Here is a 23104-nt window from a genome sequence, read left to right on the forward strand (position 1 = left end):
GACCTGTGTCTCTGTGCTCCATACCATCCGTGTCATCCTGTAATGGCGGTGCCGTACTCTGGACCTCATGATGTTTCCATTAGAGAGAAATGCGCCGGGCCATTCATTATGTGGGTGTAACGTCCCATCAGCATCTCCGATGGGTTATGTTCAGCATGCGGATCAGACATGCGCTATGTATGTGGTCAGCATGACATCAAACATATCAGGAGGAGGATTCCGGAGCTTTGTCTTTGCATCATCTTAATATATCAATTTGTTCATATATCTCTCTATTTTTGGGAAAGTTGGGTGTCAGTCTTAGCTCCCTATCAATTAAAACAAAAAAAAAACCCAAAAATCCTTATGTTCAATTCTTAATTATAGCAATCCTTCTGAAAATTATAGGGCTATATACAATAATTCCATTTAACAGACTTCCTGTCATCTAATTTTAAAAAAAAATAATAATTACAATATATCAAAAATGTCCAGTGTGAATGCGATAAATATTTTTTATTTTAGAATTTACAATCCATTTAAAAATAAAAAACAACAAAACTAATTTTTCAAGATATAATTAGAAATATTTACCCAAAACCAAATCAGATACCATTTTTTAAATTGAGCTTTTATCACAATTTTTTTTTATATAAAATGTCCAATCCGTATGGTTACGTAGCCCCCTTTGGCGTATAAATGAGAATATTTCTATTTTTTTTTGCTTGTTTATGGCTCAACCTTCGCCGCATTAGAGGCCCTCTACATTATTGCATTTGTGCCTGTCGCGCTGTTTTTTTTTGCCTAGTTTCTGTTGTTTTTCATTTGTGCTATATTTATTTTTCCATTTGCAACTTCTTTTGTTTAAAGTCTATTTTATGTGTTTGCCTGTTTTGTACTCTAGTCGCCATTTTGGATGGAATTCAGGGTCTCCAGATGTTTTCACCTGATTCGTCGTTTGCAACTTTCACAAAAATGTCAAAATTTGTGGCAAATGTACTTTGGGCCCCCCCTAAAGAGGGATTTTATGTACGCCCAAAAAAGTGCCATGTTTTCTGCAAAAAAGTCACAAAAAGAGGACAAGGCAAAAATAAAGACCATATTTGACTTTGCGCCAAATTCAGAACCATGTGCGCCATTTTGAAGAGTTTAAGAAAAGGTGAAGTTTAAAAATTATGGCCCTCGTTTCGGCCTTTTATTTTGCATGTTTTTTGTTTTTGCGCCTTTTTTGTTGTTGATCTGATCCAAATTCATTATTCTATTTTTGCCTCTTTTAAGTCTATTTTAGATGCATTTTCCTATTTTTTCTTTGTTTTACGTTTTGTGGGCAGAGTTAACGATTCCAGAGGTTTTTGGCCGATTCATCAATTGCGACAAACAGTTGTTGCTTCCTCCACCTCCCCATTTTAAGACAGTTTTTCAGCTTTCAGAAAACTGCCGTACCAAAATATATTGCTGAAGTAAAATACTTAGACATACAGATCACATAGTACCACCATGTAGTGCACACAATGTGAAGCATAGAAGCCCACATAAAGCTATGTTCCCACAATGGGCTTCCACTGAAGGGGTATTCCCATCATCTCCAAGCTCCTATCTCACTAAGTAGTAGGTTTATGAATACTTCTAATAATAATATTCGTAAATACCTATTAAATGTAGTATAGTTCTTCTAATTCGCTATGTCACCCCATGTGCAGGGCATTGCAGCTGCTTAGGTATCCATGCTTACAAACACTAACAATTCACTGTCACTAAGTCACTGAGTGGTCATAACCATAGACTACTGCAATGCCCTGCACATGGGGTAAGTGACAAGGACAATCAGAAGAACTAGAATACATTTTTAATTGGAGGTATTTGCTAATATTATTTTTACACCTATTTCATATTGTGATAGGAACTTGGAGATGGGATTACCCCTTTTAGTAAAGTAGATTACTTGCATTTTTTTTTTTAAGTGCCGTGTAAAAAAAAAAACCCCAAAACACTCATTTTGGGAGCCTAGCCTAAACCTAAAAGACATTTCTAAGATTCTATCACCGGCTGAATAATTCCTGGTTGGCTTCAGCTTGGCTTCTTGGGTTTTACCCCTTTGTCGTCTCCTAAAGTCGTCCCTACACCGGTTGTCTCCACCATCATCAGCACTGGCACGGTTACTTTCTCCATTCTGAATAATTGAGGATTTTTGTGCTGGGCTGAAAGAACGGTATTATGAAAGTTTAATAATAGTATTACCCTTCTGGTCCCGTTGTGCCCCCACTGGTAATATTACAAAATTGTAGATAAATGCACTGGGCCATTTTCTGCGGTTTCATCACCGTTGTATCATAATCAATATTAATTCAGAGCAGTAAATTATTCACATTGACAGGACTTGCACAATATAGAAAGTAAGAGCACGGAGGATGATTGAGAGGCTGAATTATTTATCACCTGCAGGTCTTGACGTTGCACAGCCCCAGTGCAATAACTACTGATGCATCATTCCTATAGAAGCCATTAAAAGCAGCGATGATTGCAACTTATTCTTCAGCCTTTTTCCTCTTTCCATAGAGATCATTTTATTCTGAATGACAGAAAGTGGATTGGCATAAAATGGGGAGATTTCTCCGTGTTTCTGGATTGTGCAATATAGTTTCACATCTCTTTGTTTTTCGTCATCTCATGGTTGCCGTACCATTATTCGGGCCAACATTATTTTTTTAAATAAATTATTTAATGTTAAATGCATTACTCAGGATCATTGGGGATCCCAAAGGGCATACCCCTTTAAAGGGAATCTTTCAGCAGGTTTTGCTATGTAATCTGAGAACAGCAATATGGCAGTGATGGATTCCAGCGATGCATCACTTGTTCCACACCTTGCTATAGTTTCAACACAATGAGTGGTTTAGCAGCAGGAGATTATCACTGCAGGACTTGATGTCACGTGCCAGGCAGTTCAGCTAATCTGTGTAACCCCGCCCCCACCACTGATTGGCAGCTTCCTGTGTACACAGTACATTGTCAGCCAATCAGTGAGGTGTTATACACAGCTCAGCATTCATGGAACTGCTACATCTACAGCAGGGAAAATAGGAATGTTATCAAAACTGCAACAAGCAGTCTAGTAAGTGATACATCGCTGGAAGCAGGGTTTCTACCCCTACATCATGCAGCTGTCAGATTACAGAGCAAAACCATGCTGACAGATTCTTTTTTTTAGTCTTCTCATTTTAGAGTTCAGGGATGGCCCAAAATCATAGTCCTCACCATGTAACCCGGTCCATGTTAATATAATTACGCATGAAAACCGGCGGGAATCCTGTTTTTATTGTATTTTGTTGACTTAATTTATATTACAAGATAATTATGATCACCGTATTCCTGAACATCTCACCACTAGTGATGAGCGCAAGGGCTCGTTACTCGAGTTTGCCCAGGGTGCTCGAGTGACATGTTCGAGTCCCCGCGGCCCAATGTTTCGCGACTGTCAGGCAATTCCTGCTTGTTTTGTGCCTGTTTAACAGTCGAGCAACATGCAACCGCGAGGACGTGAAAATGTCACTCGAGCTCCCACAATACTCTATGCATAACCGAGCACCATGGGCAAACTGGAGTAACGAGCACTCGCGCTGATCACTACTCGCCACTCCTTATATTTATAGTTGTTGGTGGTGAAGGTGTAGCTTTTATGGCGAGTGAGCAGACAGATTTATTTATTTTTATATAGATTTTATAAAAGAAACATGAGCTATCATACAAATTTCTTCTGAGGTCCCCTGGAGTGTAAGACTCAGTCTAATAAACCTTCATATTGCTTCTTCTCCTGTCCAACTAAAGTCCAAAAATTATCACCATCCCCCATAGCACTCAGTCAAGGCAATAGATGAGGGTCAATCAGTCTTTAGACGTCCTGAACTCAAAATTTCACATTCATCAAATGATAAGATCGTATTCTGCACAGTCATTTACTAGAAAATAAGCGCCCTGTATCACATCTGGGAATAGGGCTCATTTTTATCAGAACCCTTAACTTTTATATCCAAACTTCACCGCTTGAAATGTAAAAATAGAGGATTATAAATTGGGCAATCCGTAAAGAAGGTTCTGTTCGCACAATGGAGAATGTGACCTGCGTTATCCTCCTGCTGTTCAGAGACTAATTTCTGACATAGATAAAAAAAATTTTTTTAAATTTCTTTAAATTTTATTTCCTTAGCTAAGAAAACAACCTTTTTTGCGATTGTAGCGGGCATGCTCAATGGTATGTGCAGAGGTCACACTGCAGAGAGGTGGAGGAGGCGAGATGTCACCATCCCCTATTGTCAGTGGTGTTAGCGCCTCTTATAACCCGATATCGTGTCATTGTCTTAATTGGTCAATAATGAGATAATATCAGATTTTATCCCCCTCAGTGAACTTAGCAGCATCTGGAAAGTGACGGGGAGTGATCATTTATTTTGAGAGCTTTGTGTTGTGTGAGACCTGCAATATTTCAGGATATTTGGTATTAATCCTAGTTAAATAGCGAATTCTAATAATAAAAAAAAAAAACTTTAGCCATTAGCTACCCTTTAAGTTTAGGGGTCCTTTACATGCCCGCGCTGGAAAAAGCTGAGCCATTGTGCAATGATACATTTCAGATTTTCCCATTCTTACCCCAACAGCTTCGAATGGAAACCACCTCTGTTACCCGGACAGGAAAATCATAGAGTCGTTAATGGACAGCGGCACTTTTGAACGGAAAGGGAGATCGCACGACATCATTTTTATTGAAGACTAAGTTCACAGCCCTGACAGCAGCCATATCCACGTTTCTAGCGTCCTACAAATACAGAACCATCCAATGGACTTCTGGTTTAAACGAAAACAAAAAGGATTTAATTTCCTTGTACATTTTTTGCACTTTCTTATTGAAGACTTGAAGAGTTTGTCTTGTTACAAGTTGAAATACACCTGGAGGGTAATTAATACCGGACTAGATCAGAGGAAACCCAGCTCGTTATCAAGGAACCAACCTTTATGCAGCCTTTTCACTTTGTTAAACCTTTTTATGCCTTGTTTTTCTTTTTTGTTTTGGGAGCTGCATGCACTTACTGGGCTCTGCGGATGACATTAGCTGGTCACGGTTATACCCATTCCAAGCAACAGCCATCCTCTTGACTGGAACATTGAGTAATGGACTGGTACCGTTTCCTGGTGTGTTACTATATTATTAGTTTTTTTTTTATTTGTTTTTTTTTTTTTTGCCAAAAGCAAGAGCTGCCTATTGTGCTCGTCTTTCTGTCCACATATTACTCAATAAACAAACTCCGCCCACTTACCCTTTTTTTCCGTCTATTCCGAAATATCAATCAATTGACAACAGTTACTATAGATTGGACCTGCCTAAATTTATATTTTACAAACTAGCAATAAAACATAGGAAAATCTAGGTTGAGCACTGCCAAATACTCAAATCTCCAGGCCAAAGCCAATTCAGCCTTTAAGGGGCGCTCCATGCAATACCTGTATACTGTGCCAAGTTTTTGGTGTCTTTATTAGGGATGAGTGAATGTGCTCGGATAAGGTGTTATCTCAGCATGCTCGGGTGCTAAGTGTCTTCGGTGTGCTCGAAAATTAAGTTCAAGTCCCCGAGGCTGCATGTCTCACGGCTGTTCGGCAGCCACAACACATATAGGGATGGTCTCCCAAACAGGTAATCTCTGCATGTGTTGTGACTGTCGAACAGCCGTGAGACATGCAGCTCCGGGGACTCGGAACATATTTTTCAAGCATGCCGAAGACACTCAATAAGAACCTGAGCATGCTGAGATAACACCTTATCCACGCACATTCGTTCATCACTAGTCTTTATGAATGCTTGGCGTTGATGCGCGAGTTTCTCGCATCACACTCGCAAGTGTGACCCCGGCCTTATGAATAATACAGATCAATTTATGACAGAATCTAATAAGCCACACAAGTAATGAACAAAAAAACAAAACACAGCACAAATGCAAAAGTTCAGATTTGTTGTTTTATTTTGCTGTCATTCCATTAATACATTAGCTGTTAATCTCTGAACCGGTGTCCAGAAGCAAAATGTACACTGCAATCTCAGTCCATAATGTAATGCAGCTCAACTCAAACAATATATGTACAGAGAGAGATATATATAAAAAAAGACAGCTTTATTTACACATGAACAAAACATGAGACAAACAGTCAGATCCAATCCCCCCCATCCTGAATGTAAGTGTTAAAGCATGAGAAAGTGCACTTGTCTTCTGTACGTGGCAGGGGCGGCCATTTTGAAGTCCAGTGATCGTGGAGATTGGATATGTCAACAATAACACTACATTCCCGAAATGTCCGCCCGCGCTGAGTAGAGGTGATGGGTGCACATACGTGTATTTATAAAATGGAGTTGCAAAAAAAAAAAAAACTATCCAGATTATACTCAGATACCATGATAAGGCTCCAAAATTGAAATTTCGTACCAAAACAAAAACATTTTAAAACAATATGAAAAAATATGTTATAGTCTATCCCCAAAATAGAAAAATAAAGTAATATCACAAGAAGTTAAAGGGTTCGTTCTGCTCTGTACACGTCCGTTCATGACATCATCAGCCTGACCAATGCGGAAGTGAGCGGAGCAGGACCAAGGGCAAATTCAGACATTTGGGAACCATCATCCAGGTCTATGAGGCTCGTCATGTCCGGGTCAGTAGACTGTCGATCAGTCGGTGCATCATGATTCGTACGCAGACATCTGAATTCTACCTTACCCTTTAATATATTTATGATATTTCCACTAAACATGACCAACTGCAGAGATTATCAACCTTTCCTAAGGTTTAGACTTTTCACTTTGATTTAGACTTTTTTTTTTAAATTTTTATGTACTGCACATTTGGAATTTATTTTTCGTAAACTTTTAAAAATATTTTCTTAATGACAGAAAGTACAAAAATAAATTATTTCTGGGATTTAAAAAAAAAAAAAAATCGTTTCTATCTGACAAATTGTCATTAGAATAATGGTATTTTACTGATTTTTTTTTTATTTGTAGAGTTTATTTATTTTTGCAGAATTTTATCCATGTACCATTATTTACTCAAAACTTTTTGAATTTTTCATTCTCATTTTGGGGTTACTGAGCCTGTCGTGCAACCTCAATATAACCCTAGGGATGTAAAGGTCGCACGTCGATTTCAAAAATTCCATCATGGATGGGAATTTGGTCTCCTTTTTTATCCTTTTCAGAAGTAGTTTTATTAAATTCCACAAATGTGAGGTTGATAATCTCATGACATCGAGTCATTTCGGCGTGTAATCGGGTAATCCATATATATACGGTGTAAACTCCGTTTTAATTAGCGGGTCACAGTCAAGATAGGTCTAGCTAAAAGTATGGTAAATTATATAGATAGATGCGGAACGAAAAAGCATAACGGCAAATTCCAACCAACTTGAAGTTTGGCAATAAATTTACCACAAGTGACTATAAAAATAGGTGTCGGCCTTCACAGTAGACCAGGCACCAAATACACGAGAATGTAAAAATAATAATAAAACGAGAAAAAAGGCAGAAAGAAACCCACAGGGGCCAAAGATGAGGCCTTGTTGGCCCCTAGCAAACAAAGCTTAGCTTTTTCACACAAAGTGAAAGCAGCGACGTGACTGGTTGCTAAGGACAACAAGGCTGATTCGGAGAAATGAGGCCCAGATACAAATGAAGATATTGAGATGTGGTTGAAAATTACATTCAGTGGCTTTCATCCCCTCGTTAGTCAGCACAGATAGAGGCATGCATATCCTTCGCGTGACTGGACTCCAAGCACAGCGGCAGACGAGGCCTGCGTCGCCATGTCAACTACCAGCGTAGTCACGTCACACAGATCAATGGCTATTAGTCTCCGTCGCTAGCTCGCATCGAACACGCGGGCCCGTTTAACTCCTCGGTGTTCGTCGTACATCACATTATGCGAAGGGTTCAGAATGAAAGCTAAACGAGCGTTTCAGGAAGAAAAGAGCACTTCGTAGTAGGCTAAGCAAATTTAAGCCAAAGTTTTTACATTTCTTAAAACCTTCGTTAATTCATTGCACCTCATAATCAAAGTACAACAGGTCCAACACAGTGAATCACCCATAAATGGATCGGTATCATCAATTAAAACTAAAATAAACACAAAAAGACAAAAAATAAATAAATCTAACGTGGAAAGATGACATTGATGGGAAGCTCTTCTGCCTCATATTACATAAACTACACACTCTTATTATGTAAGACGTTTTTGCTTCTAGGTCTCCATACACATTAGAGAAAAGTCGGCTGAACGCAGCAATTTTGACAGGAGGGGCTGATGTGTATGGCAGCCCTCCGAATCTCGGGAAAAGTGGACTTTCCACTGTTTATCCTGTTATTTTCAGGAGAGATAGGCCACGTCCCCAGTCGTTGCCCAATAATAAACCTGGCCCTAAGAAGATAGGCCACGTCCCCAGTGATTGCCTAATAATTTACCTGACCTCAAGAAAATTAGAAATGTAATATGCATCCTGTCTGATATGGCATTCTTTACATTTAAAGGGGTTGTCCAGGTCTGCAGACACTCTGCCGAAACATGCACACACTGTCACCATTTCCCGCACTAGTCAGGTGACGGAATGTCATTTGTATTCTAATGGTCACAGGCCAACTAGACTCTTTCGGTTTCCCCCCCACCCCCACCCCCAAAAAAAAAAGAATTGAGAGAAGTCGGATGAGACTAGTCTGCATGTGACCGCAAGTAGGCAAATCGTATACATGAAGTCGCTTGAGTGTCAATAAGCACAGGGAATAGTAAAAGTCAGGATTTGACATTCCGGAGTCAAAAGTGACTGCAGACTTTTATCCCAAACCCATACAACCCCTTTAATGGAGTCTTCAGTTACAATCTGTAGATCACTTTAATTTTTTTTCCAGGTTTAAAAAAAAAAAACAAAACCAGAAAATTATTCAAAAATTTACAAATTGCAAAAAAAAAAAAAAAAGAAAAATCAAATTTTGTTTAAAATATTTAATTTTTTTTCCTGACTGCTTTACTTGTATTATAGTTATATCACAGAAATGCAGAGAATAAAAAATACAGCACTAATGATGCCACAGTTCATTTTAATTAAAATAATGTTCATTTTCCGTGTGCTCGAAGCAGCTACTTATGGACAAGTAGCAATTTAGGAGGAAATTTTAACATCAATCGCCGTAGAAAAACCAATTATCAAAATAAACGCCTTATCTGTTACATGTATTCTAATTAGTAGTGGAATCTAATTAAATTTTTTCCTCCCATTTTCATTTCCACACTAGGCAGATTATTTCCTAACACAAAGAAAAAAAAAAGATAATTTCTTCAATTATTCTTACAGTAACTAGACTCATTCAGTGGATTTTTATTCCCTCTACAACCCCTGTCCAGAGGTGTAGAAAATAAAGCAGTCAGGCTCAAGATGCAAATACTGGTATATCAGAAGATTAAAATTCACTTGAAAGCAATGGAGAATAGGAGCGGTTTCAGTTTTTACTTTCCCCCCAAAAAACGGATTTCTGAATCACTACATTTTTAGTATAACATTTCGATAACATTTTCTTCTATATATATACGCTTATGGTATACTAATATTTTTTCATTTTTGTTTTATCATTTCATTTTTAGTGCACTTTGACTGTTCATATCATTACATTAATCTAATAAATCTGAAATTTAGGCAAAAATAAATAAAATTTAAATTACTTGAAAGATAGGGTATTGTGCTTGAAACTTGTATACGAGATATGCTCAATTTTTATCGAAATTATGGATCTAAATTTATCTTCCGGGTCTGTGAAAATCACATACAGATATATAAGAAAAACAGCCGCACTCGAGTCTTGATTTAAACGTAGAAATTTTTGTTTTTATTCAAGTGCACAGGCACCACCAAATAAATTTTAAAGAAAATAGCAAGTGATAGCGGACAACGAGGTAACGTTTCGACCAGGTACGGTCTTTCTCAAACCTCACTTAGGAGGAGTAATAGTGTGGGAGAGGAGATACAGGATGAGAGTCCCCAAGGACAGCTCCAAGAAGAGTACAGGAGTAAGGTGTCCGTCTCATTGGTGGTGCACCACCACTATTACTCCTCCTAAGTGAGGTTTGAGAAAGACCGTACCTGGTCGAAACGTTACCTCGTTGTCCGCTATCACTTGCTATTTTCTTTAAAATTTATTTGGTGGTGCCTGTGCACTTGAATAAAAACAAAAATTTCTACGTTTAAATCAAGACTCGAGTGCGGCTGTTTTTCTTATATATCTGACGTTGGATGTCCAGCCAGCACCGACCTCATTGACTTTTACAGTGTGCCCATTATATCTTCTTCTGAAAATCACATACAGCACATGGAATCCGTCCGTTTTTCACATTGCAATGGCTAAGGGAAGTATTGATTTTTTTTTTTATAACACAAGAACTTCACATATTTATAATAACTGGCGCATTGATGAAAATGGACTCCAAAATATTGAAAAAAGAACGGACTTTAGGGACATCTCATGAGCCATCTTTGAAGATTGATTCATAGCCTTTCACTAAAAAGAAAAAAACACTGAAAACATTAAGTGATGAGAAGGTCAATAATAGAAAAGGGGCAACAAAATAAGATAAGTCTAGTAGGGGGGGAAAAAAAAGTCAAATTGTTCTTCGTGCTTCTAATAAGAATTGTGAATTTTAGATCTTTTCTCAGAAAAGAATGTAAAAAGAATAAATATTCTCCTAAATCTAGAACATATTGGAGACAGTAATACACAGAAATATCTTCCAGGCATTCACTTACCCTACAGGAAAAAGGGAGTTTTACACAAAGAACCAAAAAGAAAAATGTTGACTTCCACCGCCAGCTAACTACAAGCCTACTGGTCATTCATGAAACTAGTGCAAGTGTCTTTTGGTAGTCCCGGGAGGAAATCTTACGGTTTGTGCGCAGATATATACATGAAAACAGAAAATTCAAGTCTGCGATGCAAACGTAGTAAACAGATATGCAAAACAGGTTAGGGTTGTGTTTCGGAAAGGAGCAAATTAAAGCACCTGCATATGTCAAAGGCTCAAAAAAAAAAATCAATACTGGCACCTTCTTCTAAGGTCGATGCTGAGACTTTTCTGGTATCCCTCCCAGTATAGAATGAGACATGCAATACAACTCCCAATTCCTCCCAACAGTTTCTCTACAACAGAACTCCGCAACAGTCGAACGACAATGCAGAGTCAAGGGAGTACGTTGCTTTGCACAATGGTTGTAATTAAGCGCGGCTTTTGCACAATCTACTATCGCTTTGGGGGTTAAATTGAAGACCGTAATGTTTTTCTATGACCGTAACAGCCGAGCATGTGAAATCCCCTTGTAGTTCCCAGCCCACAAGGATACAAATCAGATTTGTTGAAGAAGCAAAAATCTGCCAGATATGTGAATTGCTTAACCCTAGCTGAGATGCAGTGAAATAAAATGACAATAGTTCTTCCAAGAACCTTGAAAAAAAAAATGAAGACAATGCCTAAGACTTGTTCAAGAGGTCACTGGTGTAAAAATAAAAAGTATGAGTAAAGTAAAACTGAATAAAATCATAAAAAAAACAACAATAAAGAAAAAAATAAGATGGAACAAAAATATATCAAATTATTATTTTTTAATCCTATATGAGGTATGGGATTTAATGGTAAAGCAGAATTAAGTACAAAAAAAAAAGAAAATAAATTCCAGTTCTTAAAAGACAACATTAAGAAACGGGGAGGTGATTATTTATGCAACATAATAAAAAAAAAAGTAAAGCACTGCGGCACCATTGCCAACAGTTGAGGAAATACTGAAATTAGGCCTCAGTTCACAAAGATGGACACACTGAACATAAGATGTGATGTTGACATTTTTTTTCCCATTACCACAGACATCACTCATCCTGTGACTACGTTATTGTGCGGCTAAAGAAGTTAGCGTAGATTTGTATACATTAAGCGTATGGTTTCTCACATTTAATACTTTTGAACAGTTTCCCGACAGTATTTGGAAAATGTTATTTTCTTGGATGCAACCACACTCCACTTGGATTCGATAAAGCTTAAAGCAGGCAAGTCGAAGAACCAAAGCAGAGCCGAGACAGTCCGCTACAGGGGCATCTAAAATTAAGACCGATAGTCTTTCTTGCTATATGGCTTGTTGCCCAAAATACTATCAATCTCATGAATTATGGAAGAAGATAACTTTGGAAGGACCTGCAAGGGGAAAAGAATGAAAAATAGTACACTACAAATAGTTAATTCTAAGCTTTACAGAGTATCCACTGTTTTATTTCTCTATATAATAATATACTTGAAAATAGGAAACTTTGGAATATATCTTATTAGAGTACACTGATTCTCTTTTTACCAAGACTAATCATTTATTCTCTAAATTCTCAATTCACAAGTAAAATCTGTCATCAATGCATATAAACTTTCTTTTAACTCGGAAGTAGTAGTTGGTGTTCATAAAGTTCTATAGGAAACTAACATTTTTAGGAGAACTTGCAACAGAATGTCTGTGTCTGCCTCTAGCTCCTTCTAAGAATGTCTGTCTGCCTGTAGCTCCTCCCTAGAATGTCTGCCTGTAGCTCCTCCCTAGAATGTCTGTGTCTGCCTTGAGCTGCTCCCTAGAATGTCTTTGTCTGCCTCTGGCTCCTCCTTACAATGTGTGTCTGCCTCTGGCTCCTCCCTAGAATGTCTGTCTGCCTCCTCCCTAGAATGTCCGTGTCTGCCTCTAGCTCCTCCCTAGAAGGTCTGTGTCTGTCTCTGGCTCCTCCCTAAAATGTGTCTGCCTCTGGCTCCTCCCTAGAATGTCTGCCTGTAGCTCCTCCCTGGAATGTGTGTCTGTCTGGAGCTGCTCCCTAGAATGTCTGTGTCTGCCTCTGGCTCCTCCTTACAATGTCTGTGTCTTCCTCTGGCTCCTCCTTACAATGTCTGTGTCTGCCTCTGGCTCCTCCCTAGAAGGTCTGTCTGTCTCCTCCCTAAAATGTCTGTCTGCCTCTGGCTCCTCCCTAGAATGTCTGCCTGTAGCTCCTCCCTGGAATGTCTATGTCTGTCTGGAGCTGCTCCCTAGAATGTCTGTGTCTGCCTCTGGCTCCTCCTTACAATGTCTGTGTCTTCCTCTGGCTCCTCCTTACAATGTCTGTGTCTGCCTCTGGCTCCTCCCTAGAATGTCTGTGTCTGCCTCTGGCTCCTCCCTAGAATGTCTGTGTCTGCCTCTGGCTCCTCCCTAGAATGTCTGTGTCTGCCTCTGGCTCCTCCCTAAAATGTCTGTCTGCCCCTGGCTCCTCCCTAGAATGTCTGCCTGTAGCTCCTCCCTAGAATGTCTGCCTCTAGCTCCTCACTAGAATGTCTATGTCTGCCTCGAGCTGCTTTCTACAATGTCTGTGTCTGCCTCTGGCTCCTCCCTAAAATGTTTGTCTGCCTCTGGCTTCTTCCTAGAATGTCTGCCTGTTGCTCCTCCCTAGAATGTCTGCCTCTAGCTCCTCCCTAAAATGTCTGCCTGTAGCTCCTCCCTAGAATGTCTGCCTGTAGCTCCTCCCTAGAATGTCTGCCTCTAGCTTCTCCCTAGAATGTCTGCCTCTAGCTTCTCCCTAGAATGTCTGCCTCTAGCTCCTCCCTAGAATGTCTGCCTGTAGCTCCTCCCTAGAATGTCTGCCTGTAGCTCCTCCCTAGAATGTCTGCCTGTAGCTCCTCCCTAGAATGTCTGCCTCTAGCTTCTCCCTAGAATGTCTGCCTCTAGCTTCTCCTTAGAATGTCTGCCTCTAGCTACTGCCTAGAATGTCTGCCTCTAGCTCCTCACTAGAATGTCTATGTCTGCCTCGAGCTGCTTTCTACAATGTCTGTGTCTGCCTCTGGCTCCTCCCTAAAATGTGTCTGCCTCTGGCTTCTTCCTAGAATGTCTGCCTGTAGCTCCTCCCTAGAATGTCTGCCTGTAGCTCCTCCCTAGAATGTCTGCCTCTAGCTTCTCCCTAGAATGTCTGCCTCTAGCTTCTCCTTAGAATGTCTGCCTCTAGCTCCTCACTAGAATGTCTATGTCTGCCTCGAGCTGCTTTCTACAATGTCTGTGTCTGCCTCTGGCTCCTCCCTAGAATGTCTGTGTCTGCCTCTGGCTCCTCCCTAGAATGTCTGTGTCTGCCTCTGGCTCCTCCCTAGAATGTCTGTCTGCCTCTTGCTCCTCCCTAAAATGTCTGTCTGCCCCTGGCTCCTCCCTAGAATGTCTGCCTGTAGCTCCTCCCTAGAATGTCTGCCTCTAGCTTCTCCTTAGAATGTCTGCCTCTAGCTCCTCACTAGAATGTCTATGTCTGCCTCGAGCTGCTTTCTACAATGTCTGTGTCTGCCTCTGGCTCCTCCCTAAAATGTTTGTCTGCCTCTGGCTTCTTCCTAGAATGTCTGCCTGTAGCTCCTCCCTAGAATGTCTGCCTCTAGCTCCTCCCTAAAATGTCTGCCTGTAGCTCCTCCCTAGAATGTCTGCCTGTAGCTCCTCCCTAGAATGTCTGCCTCTAGCTTCTCCCTAGAATGTCTGCCTCTAGCTTCTCCCTAGAATGTCTGCCTCTAGCTCCTCCCTAGAATGTCTGCCTGTAGCTCCTCCCTAGAATGTCTGCCTGTAGCTCCTCCCTAGAATGTCTGCCTGTAGCTCCTCCCTAGAATGTCTGCCTCTAGCTTCTCCCTAGAATGTCTGCCTCTAGCTTCTCCTTAGAATGTCTGCCTCTAGCTACTGCCTAGAATGTCTGCCTCTAGCTTCTCCCTAGAATGTCTGCCTCTAGCTTCTCCTTACAATGTCTGCCTCTAGCTACTGCCTAGAATGTCTGCCTCTAGCTCCTCACTAGAATGTCTATGTCTGCCTCGAGCTGCTTTCTACAATGTCTGTGTCTGCCTCTGGCTCCTCCCTAAAATGTTTGTCTGCCTCTGGCTTCTTCCTAGAATGTCTGCCTGTAGCTCCTCCCTAGAATGTCTGCCTGTAGCTCCTCCCTAGAATGTCTGCCTCTAGCTTCTCCCTAGAATGTCTGCCTCTAGCTTCTCCTTAGAATGTCTGCCTCTAGCTTCTCCCTAGAATGTCTGCCTCTAGCTCCTCCCTAGAATGTCTGCCTGTAGCTCCTCCCTAGAATGTCTGCCTGTAGCTCCTCCCTAGAATGTCTGCCTGTAGCTCCTCCCTAGAATGTCTGCCTGTAGCTCCTCCCTAGAATGTCTGTGTCTGCCTTGAGCTGCTCCCTAGAATGTCTTTGTCTGCCTCTGGCTCCTCCTTACAATGTGTGTCTGCCTCTGGCTCCTCCCTAGAATGTCTGTCTGCCTCCTCCCTAGAATGTCCGTGTCTGCCTCTAGCTCCTCCCTAGAAGGTCTGTGTCTGTCTCTGGCTCCTCCCTAAAATGTGTCTGCCTCTGGCTCCTCCCTAGAATGTCTGCCTGTAGCTCCTCCCTGGAATGTCTGTGTCTGCCTCTGGCTCCTCCTTACAATGTCTGTGTCTTCCTCTGGCTCCTCCTTACAATGTCTGTGTCTGCCTCTGGCTCCTCCCTAGAAGGTCTGTCTGTCTCCTCCCTAAAATGTCTGTCTGCCTCTGGCTCCTCCCTAGAATGTCTGCCTGTAGCTCCTCCCTGGAATGTCTATGTCTGTCTGGAGCTGCTCCCTAGAATGTCTGTGTCTGCCTCTGGCTCCTCCCTAGAAGGTCTGTCTGTCTCCTCCCTAAAATGTCTGTCTGCCTCTGGCTCCTCCCTAGAATGTCTGCCTGTAGCTCCTCCCTAGAATGTCTGTCTGGAGCTGCTCCCTAGAATGTCTGTGTCTGCCTCTGGCTCCTCCTTACAATGTCTGTGTCTTCCTCTGGCTCCTCCTTACAATGTCTGTGTCTGCCTCTGGCTCCTCCCTAGAATGTATGTGTCTGCCTCTGGCTCCTCCCTAGAATGTCTGTGTCTGCCTCTGGCTCCTCCCTAGAATGTCTGTGTCTGCCTCTGGCTCCTCCCTAGAATGTCTGTGTCTGCCTCTGGCTCCTCCCTAAAATGTCTGTCTGCCCCTGGCTCCTCCCTAGAATGTCTGCCTGTAGCTCCTCCCTAGAATGTCTGCCTCTAGCTCCTCACTAGAATGTCTATGTCTGCCTCGAGCTGCTTTCTACAATGTCTGTGTCTGCCTCTGGCTCCTCCCTAAAATGTTTGTCTGCCTCTGGCTTCTTCCTAGAATGTCTGCCTGTAGCTCCTCCCTAGAATGTCTGCCTCTAGCTCCTCCCTAAAATGTCTGCCTGTAGCTCCTCCCTAGAATGTCTGCCTGTAGCTCCTCCCTAGAATGTCTGCCTCTAGCTTCTCCCTAGAATGTCTGCCTCTAGCTTCTCCCTAGAATGTCTGCCTCTAGCTCCTCCCTAGAATGTCTGCCTGTAGCTCCTCCCTAGAATGTCTGCCTGTAGCTCCTCCCTAGAATGTCTGCCTGTAGCTCCTCACTAGAATGTCTATGTCTGCCTCGAGCTGCTTTCTACAATGTCTGTGTCTGCCTCTGGCTCCTCCCTAAAATGTTTGTCTGCCTCTGGCTTCTTCCTAGAATGTCTGCCTGTAGCTCCTCCCTAGAATGTCTGCCTGTAGCTCCTCCCTAGAATGTCTGCCTCTAGCTTCTCCCTAGAATGTCTGCCTCTAGCTTCTCCCTAGAATGTCTGCCTCTAGCTCCTCCCTAGAATGTCTGCCTGTAGCTCCTCCCTAGAATGTCTGCCTGTAGCTCCTCCCTAGAATGTCTGCCTCTAGCTTCTCCCTAGAATGTCTGCCTCTAGCTTCTCCTTAGAATGTCTGCCTCTAGCTCCTCACTAGAATGTCTATGTCTGCCTCGAGCTGCTTTCTACAATGTCTGTGTCTGCCTCTGGCTCCTCCCTAGAATGTCTGTGTCTGCCTCTGGCTCCTCCCTAGAATGTCTGTGTCTGCCTCTGGCTCCTCCCTAGAATGTCTGTCTGCCTCTTGCTCCTCCCTAAAATGTCTGTCTGCCCCTGGCTCCTCCCTAGAATGTCTGCCTGTAGCTCCTCCCTAGAATGTCTGCCTCTAGCTTCTCCTTAGAATGTCTGCCTCTAGCTCCTCACTAGAATGTCTATGTCTGCCTCGAGCTGCTTTCTACAATGTCTGTGTCTGCCTCTGGCTCCTCCCTAAAATGTTTGTCTGCCTCTGGCTTCTTCCTAGAATGTCTGCCTGTAGCTCCTCCCTAGAATGTCTGCCTCTAGCTCCTCCCTAAAATGTCTGCCTGTAGCTCCTCCCTAGAATGTCTGCCTGTAGCTCCTCCCTAGAATGTCTGCCTCTAGCTTCTCCCTAGAATGTCTGCCTCTAGCTTCTCCCTAGAATGTCTGCCTCTAGCTCCTCCCTAGAATGTCTGCCTGTAGCTCCTCCCTAGAATGTCTGCCTGTAGCTCCTCCCTAGAATGTCTGCCTGTAGCTCCTCCCTAGAATGTCTGCCTCTAGCTTCTCCCTAGAATGTCTGCCTCTAGCTTCTCCTTAGAATGTCTGCCTCTAGCTACTGCCTAGAATGTCTGCCTCTAGCTTCTCCCTAGAATGTCTGCCTCTAGCTTCTCCTTAGAATGTCTGCCTCTAGCTACTGCCTAGAATGTCTGCCTCTAGCTCCTCACTAGAATGTCTATGTCTGCCTCGAGCTGCTTTCTACAATGTCTTTGTCTGCCTCTGGCTCCTCCCTAAAATGTTTGTCTGCCTCTGGCTTCTTCCTAGAATGTCTGCCTGTAGCTCCTCCCTAGAATGTCTGCCTGTAGCTCCTCCCTAGAATGTCTGCCTCTAGCTTCTCCCTAGAATGTCTGCCTCTAGCTTCTCCTTAGAATGTCTGCCTCTAGCTTCTCCCTAGAATGTCTGCCTCTAGCTCCTCCCTAGAATGTCTGCCTGTAGCTCCTCCCTAGAATGTCTGCCTGTAGCTCCTCCCTAGAATGTCTGCCTGTAGCTCCTCCCTAGAATGTCTGCCTCTAGCTTCTCCCTAGAATGTCTGCCTCTAGCTTCTCCTTAGAATGTCTGCCTCTAGCTACTGCCTAGAATGTCTGCCTCTAGCTCCTCACTAGAATGTCTGTGTCTGCCTCTGGCTCCTCCCTAAAATGTTTGTCTGCCTCTGGCTTCTTCCTAGAATGTCTGCCTGTAGCTCCTCCCTAGAATGTCTGCCTCTAGCTCCTCCCTAGAATGTCTGCCTGTAGCTCCTCCCTAGAATGTCTGCCTGTAGCTCCTCCCTCTGCCTCTAGCTTCTCCCTAGAATGTCTGCCTCTAGCTTCTCCTTAGAATGTCTGCCTCTAGCTCCTCACTAGAATGTCTATGTCTGCCTCGAGCTGCTTTCTACAATGTCTTTGTCTGCCTCTGGCTCCTCCCTAAAATGTTTGTCTGCCTCTGGCTTCTTCCTAGAATGTCTGCCTGTAGCTCCTCCCTAGAATGTCTGCCTGTAGCTCCTCCCTAGAATGTCTGCCTCTAGCTTCTCCCTAGAATGTCTGCCTCTAGCTTCTCCTTAGAATGTCTGCCTCTAGCTTCTCCCTAGAATGTCTGCCTCTAGCTCCTCCCTAGAATGTCTGCCTGTAGCTCCTCCCTAGAATGTCTGCCTGTAGCTCCTCCCTAGAATGTCTGCCTGTAGCTCCTCCCTAGAATGTCTGCCTCTAGCTTCTCCCTAGAATGTCTGCCTCTAGCTTCTCCTTAGAATGTCTGCCTCTAGCTACTGCCTAGAATGTCTGCCTCTAGCTCCTCACTAGAATGTCTGTGTCTGCCTCTGGCTCCTCCCTAAAATGTTTGTCTGCCTCTGGCTTCTTCCTAGAATGTCTGCCTGTAGCTCCTCCCTAGAATGTCTGCCTCTAGCTCCTCCCTAGAATGTCTGCCTGTAGCTCCTCCCTAGAATGTCTGCCTGTAGCTCCTCCCTAGAATGTCTGCCTCTAGCTCCTCCCTAGAATGTCTGCCTCTAGCTCCTCCCTAGAATGTCTGCCTCTAGCTCCTCCCTAGAATGTCTGCCTCTAGCTCCTCCCTAGAATGTCTGCCTCTAGCTCCTCCCTAGAATGTCTGCCTCTAGCTCCTCCCTAGAATGTCTGCCTCTAGCTCCTCCATAGAATGTCTGCCTGTAGATCCTCCCTAGAATGTCTGCCTGTAGCTCCTCCCTAGAATGTCTCCCTGTAGCTCCTCCCTAGAATGTCTGCCTCTAGCTCCTCCCTAGAATGTCTGCCTGTAGCTCCTCCCTAGAATGTCTGCCTCTAGCTCCTCCCTAGAATGTCTGCCTCTAGCTTCTCCCTAGAATGTCTGCCTCTAGCTTCTCCCTAGAATGTCTGCCTCTAGCTCCTCCCTAGAATGTCTGCCTGTAGCTCCTCCCTAGAATGTCTGCCTGTAGCTCCTCCCTAGAATGTCTGCCTGTAGCTCCTCCCTAGAATGTCTGCCTCTAGCTTCTCCCTAGAATGTCTGCCTCTAGCTTCTCCTTAGAATGTCTGCCTCTAGCTACTGCCTAGAATGTCTGCCTCTAGCTCCTCACTAGAATGTCTATGTCTGCCTCGAGCTGCTTTCTACAATGTCTGTGTCTGCCTCTGGCTCCTCCCTAAAATGTTTGTCTGCCTCTGGCTTCTTCCTAGAATGTCTGCCTGTAGCTCCTCCCTAGAATGTCTGCCTGTAGCTCCTCCCTAGAATGTCTGCCTCTAGCTCCTCCCTAGAATGTCTGCCTCTAGCTTCTCCCTAGAATGTCTGCCTCTAGCTTCTCCCTAGAATGTCTGCCTCTAGCTCCTCCCTAGAATGTCTGCCTGTAGCTCCTCCCTAGAATGTCTGCCTGTAGCTCCTCCCTAGAATGTCTGCCTCTAGCTTCTCCCTAGAATGTCTGCCTCTAGCTTCTCCTTAGAATGTCTGCCTCTAGCTACTGCCTAGAATGTCTGCCTCTAGCTCCTCACTAGAATGTCTATGTCTGCCTCGAGCTGCTTTCTACAATGTCTGTGTCTGCCTCTGGCTCCTCCCTAAAATGTTTGTCTGCCTCTGGCTTCTTCCTAGAATGTCTGCCTGTAGCTCCTCCCTAGAATGTCTGCCTCTAGCTCCTCCCTAGAATGTCTGCCTGTAGCTCCTCCCTAGAATGTCTGCCTGTAGCTCCTCCCTAGAATGTCTGCCTCTAGCTCCTCCCTAGAATGTTTGCCTCTAGCTCCTCCCTAGAATGTCTGCCTCTAGCTCTTCCCTAGAATGTCTGCCTCTAGCTCCTCCCTAGAATGTCTGCCTCTAGCTCCTCCATAGAATGTCTGCCTCTAGCTCCTCCATAGAATGTCTGCCTGTAGATCCTCCCTAGAATGTCTGCCTGTAGCTCCTCCCTAGAATGTCTCCCTGTAGCTCCTCCCTAGAATGTCTGCCTCTAGCTCCTCCCTAGAATGTCTGCCTGTAGCTCCTCCCTAGAATGTCTGCCTCTAGCTCCTCCCTAGAATGTCTGCCTCTAGCTTCTCCCTAGAATGTCTGCCTCTAGCTTCTCCCTAGAATGTCTGCCTCTAGCTCCTCCCTAGAATGTCTGCCTGTAGCTCCTCCCTAGAATGTCTGCCTGTAGCTCCTCCCTAGAATGTCTGCCTGTAGCTCCTCCCTAGAATGTCTGCCTGTAGCTCCTCCCTAGAATGTCTGCCTCTAGCTTCTCCCTAGAATGTCTGCCTCTAGCTTCTCCTTAGAATGTCTGCCTCTAGCTACTGCCTAGAATGTCTGCCTCTAGCTCCTCACGAGAATGTCTATGTCTGCCTCGAGCTGCTTTCTACAATGTCTGTGTCTGCCTCTGGCTCCTCCCTAAAATGTTTGTCTGCCTCTGGCTTCTTCCTAGAATGTCTGCCTGTAGCTCCTCCCTAGAATGTCTGCCTCTAGCTCCTCCCTAGAATGTCTGCCTCTAGCTCCTCCCTAGAATGTCTGCCTCTAGCTCCTCCCTAGAATGTCTGCCTCTAGCTCCTCCCTAGAATGTCTGCCTCTAGCTCCTCCCTAGAATGTCTGCCTCTAGCTCCTCCCTAGAATGTCTGCCTCTAGCTCCTCCATAGAATGTCTGCCTCTAGCTCCTCCATAGAATGTCTGCCTGTAGATCCTCCCTAGAATGTCTGCCTGTAGCTTCTCCCTAGAATGTCTGCCTGTAGCTCCTCCATAGAATGTCTGCCTGTAGATCCTCCCTAGAATGTCTGCCTGTAGCTTCTCCCTAGAATGTCTGCCTCTAGCTCCTCCCTAGAATGTCTGCCTGTAGCTCCTCCCTAGAATGTCTGCCTCTAGCTTCTCCCTAGAATGTCTGCCTCTAGCTTCTCCTTAGAATGTCTGCCTCTAGCTACTGCCTAGAATGTCTGCCTCTAGCTCCTCCCTAGAATGTCTGCCTCTAGCTCCTCCCTAGAATGTCTGCCTCTAGCTCCTCCATAGAATGTCTGCCTGTAGATCCTCCCTAGAATGTCTGCCTGTAGCTTCTCCCTAGAATGTCTGCCTGTAGCTCCTCCCTAGAATGTCTGCCTCTAGCTCCTCCCTAGAATGTCTGCCTCTAGCTTCTCCCTAGAATGTCTGCCTCTAGCTTCTCCCTAGAATGTCTGCCTGTAGCTCCTCCCTAGAATGTCTGCCTGTAGCTCCTCCCTAGAATGTCTGCCTGTAGCTCCTCCCTAGAATGTCTGCCTCTAGCTTCTCCCTAGAATGTCTGCCTCTAGCTTCTCCTTAGAATGTCTGCCTCTAGCTACTGCCTAGAATGTCTGCCTCTAGCTCCTCACTAGAATGTCTATGTCTGCCTCGAGCTGCTTTCTACAATGTCTGTGTCTGCCTCTGGCTCCTCCCTAAAATGTTTGTCTGCCTCTGGCTTCTTCCTAGAATGTCTGCCTGTAGCTCCTCCCTCTGCCTCTAGCTTCTCCCTAGAATGTCTGCCTCTAGCTTCTCCTTAGAATGTCTGCCTCTAGCTCCTCACTAGAATGTCTATGTCTGCCTCGAGCTGCTTTCTACAATGTCTGTGTCTGCCTCTGGCTCCTCCCTAAAATGTTTGTCTGCCTCTGGCTTCTTCCTAGAATGTCTGCCTGTAGCTCCTCCCTAGAATGTCTGCCTGTAGCTCCTCCCTAGAATGTCTGCCTCTAGCTCCTCCCTAGAATGTCTGCCTCTAGCTTCTCCCTAGAATGTCTGCCTCTAGCTTCTCCCTAGAATGTCTGCCTCTAGCTCCTCCCTAGAATGTCTGCCTGTAGCTCCTCCCTAGAATGTCTGCCTGTAGCTCCTCCCTAGAATGTCTGCCTGTAGCTCCTCCCTAGAATGTCTGCCTCTAGCTTCTCCCTAGAATGTCTGCCTCTAGCTTCTCCTTAGAATGTCTGCCTCTAGCTACTGCCTAGAATGTCTGCCTCTAGCTCCTCACTAGAATGTCTGCCTCTAGCTCCTCCATAGAATGTCTGCCTCTAGCTCCTCCATAGAATGTCTGCCTGTAGATCCTCCCTAGAATGTCTGCCTGTAGCTCCTCCCTAGAATGTCTCCCTGTAGCTCCTCCCTAGAATGTCTGCCTCTAGCTCCTCCCTAGAATGTCTGCCTGTAGCTCCTCCCTAGAATGTCTGCCTCTAGCTCCTCCCTAGAATGTCTGCCTCTAGCTTCTCCCTAGAATGTCTGCCTCTAGCTCCTCCCTAGAATGTCTGCCTGTAGCTCCTCCCTAGAATGTCTGCCTGTAGCTCCTCCCTAGAATGTCTGCCTGTAGCTCCTCCCTAGAATGTCTGCCTGTAGCTCCTCCCTAGAATGTCTGCCTCTAGCTTCTCCCTAGAATGTCTGCCTCTAGCTTCTCCTTAGAATGTCTGCCTCTAGCTACTGCCTAGAATGTCTGCCTCTAGCTCCTCACTAGAATGTCTATGTCTGCCTCGAGCTGCTTTCTACAATGTCTGTGTCTGCCTCTGGCTCCTCCCTAAAATGTTTGTCTGCCTCTGGCTTCTTCCTAGAATGTCTGCCTGTAGCTCCTCCCTAGAATGTCTGCCTGTAGCTCCTCCCTAGAATGTCTGCCTCTAGCTTCTCCCTAGAATGTCTGCCTCTAGCTTCTCCTTAGAATGTCTGCCTCTAGCTCCTCACTAGAATGTCTATGTCTGCCTCGAGCTGCTTTCTACAATGTCTGTGTCTGCCTCTGGCTCCTCCCTAGAATGTCTGTGTCTGCCTCTGGCTCCTCCCTAGAATGTCTGTGTCTGCCTCT

At 44.2% G+C, this 23104-nt stretch overlaps 2 protein-coding genes across 16 annotated transcripts in view; one reads left to right on the top strand and one right to left on the bottom strand.

The window, feature by feature from the left end:
• The window catches only part of CHD5 (chromodomain helicase DNA binding protein 5), a 164400-nt gene extending 159113 nt beyond the window's left edge, over positions 1–5287 (top strand). For 6 of the 8 annotated variants that reach the window (XM_069741816.1, XM_069741811.1, XM_069741817.1 and 3 more), the window contains one exon: positions 4632–5287. Coding sequence is in view for 7 of the 8 variants with exons in the window: in XM_069741811.1 (XP_069597912.1) it covers positions 4632–4747 (116 nt within the window). In the remaining variant the exon portion in view is untranslated. The remainder of the gene's footprint in view (positions 1–4631) is intronic. The other 2 variants (XM_069741814.1, XM_069741813.1) reach the window with 1 other exon arrangement.
• Positions 5288–5965: 678 nt separating this feature from the next.
• Positions 5966–23104, bottom strand: part of KCNAB2 (potassium voltage-gated channel subfamily A regulatory beta subunit 2) — a 254260-nt gene continuing 237121 nt past the window's right edge. For 7 of the 8 annotated variants that reach the window (XM_069741827.1, XM_069741828.1, XM_069741824.1 and 4 more), the window contains one exon: positions 11636–12233. In XM_069741827.1, the coding sequence (XP_069597928.1) occupies positions 12144–12233 (90 nt within the window). In that variant the 3' untranslated portion in view covers positions 11636–12143. Of the gene's footprint in view, positions 12234–23104 lie in introns of all 8 variants that reach the window. The other variant, XM_069741823.1, reaches the window with a different exon arrangement.

The sequence above is a fragment of the Ranitomeya imitator genome, chromosome 10 (assembly GCF_032444005.1).
Source record: "Ranitomeya imitator isolate aRanImi1 chromosome 10, aRanImi1.pri, whole genome shotgun sequence".
Lineage (NCBI taxonomy): Eukaryota > Metazoa > Chordata > Amphibia > Anura > Dendrobatidae > Ranitomeya > Ranitomeya imitator.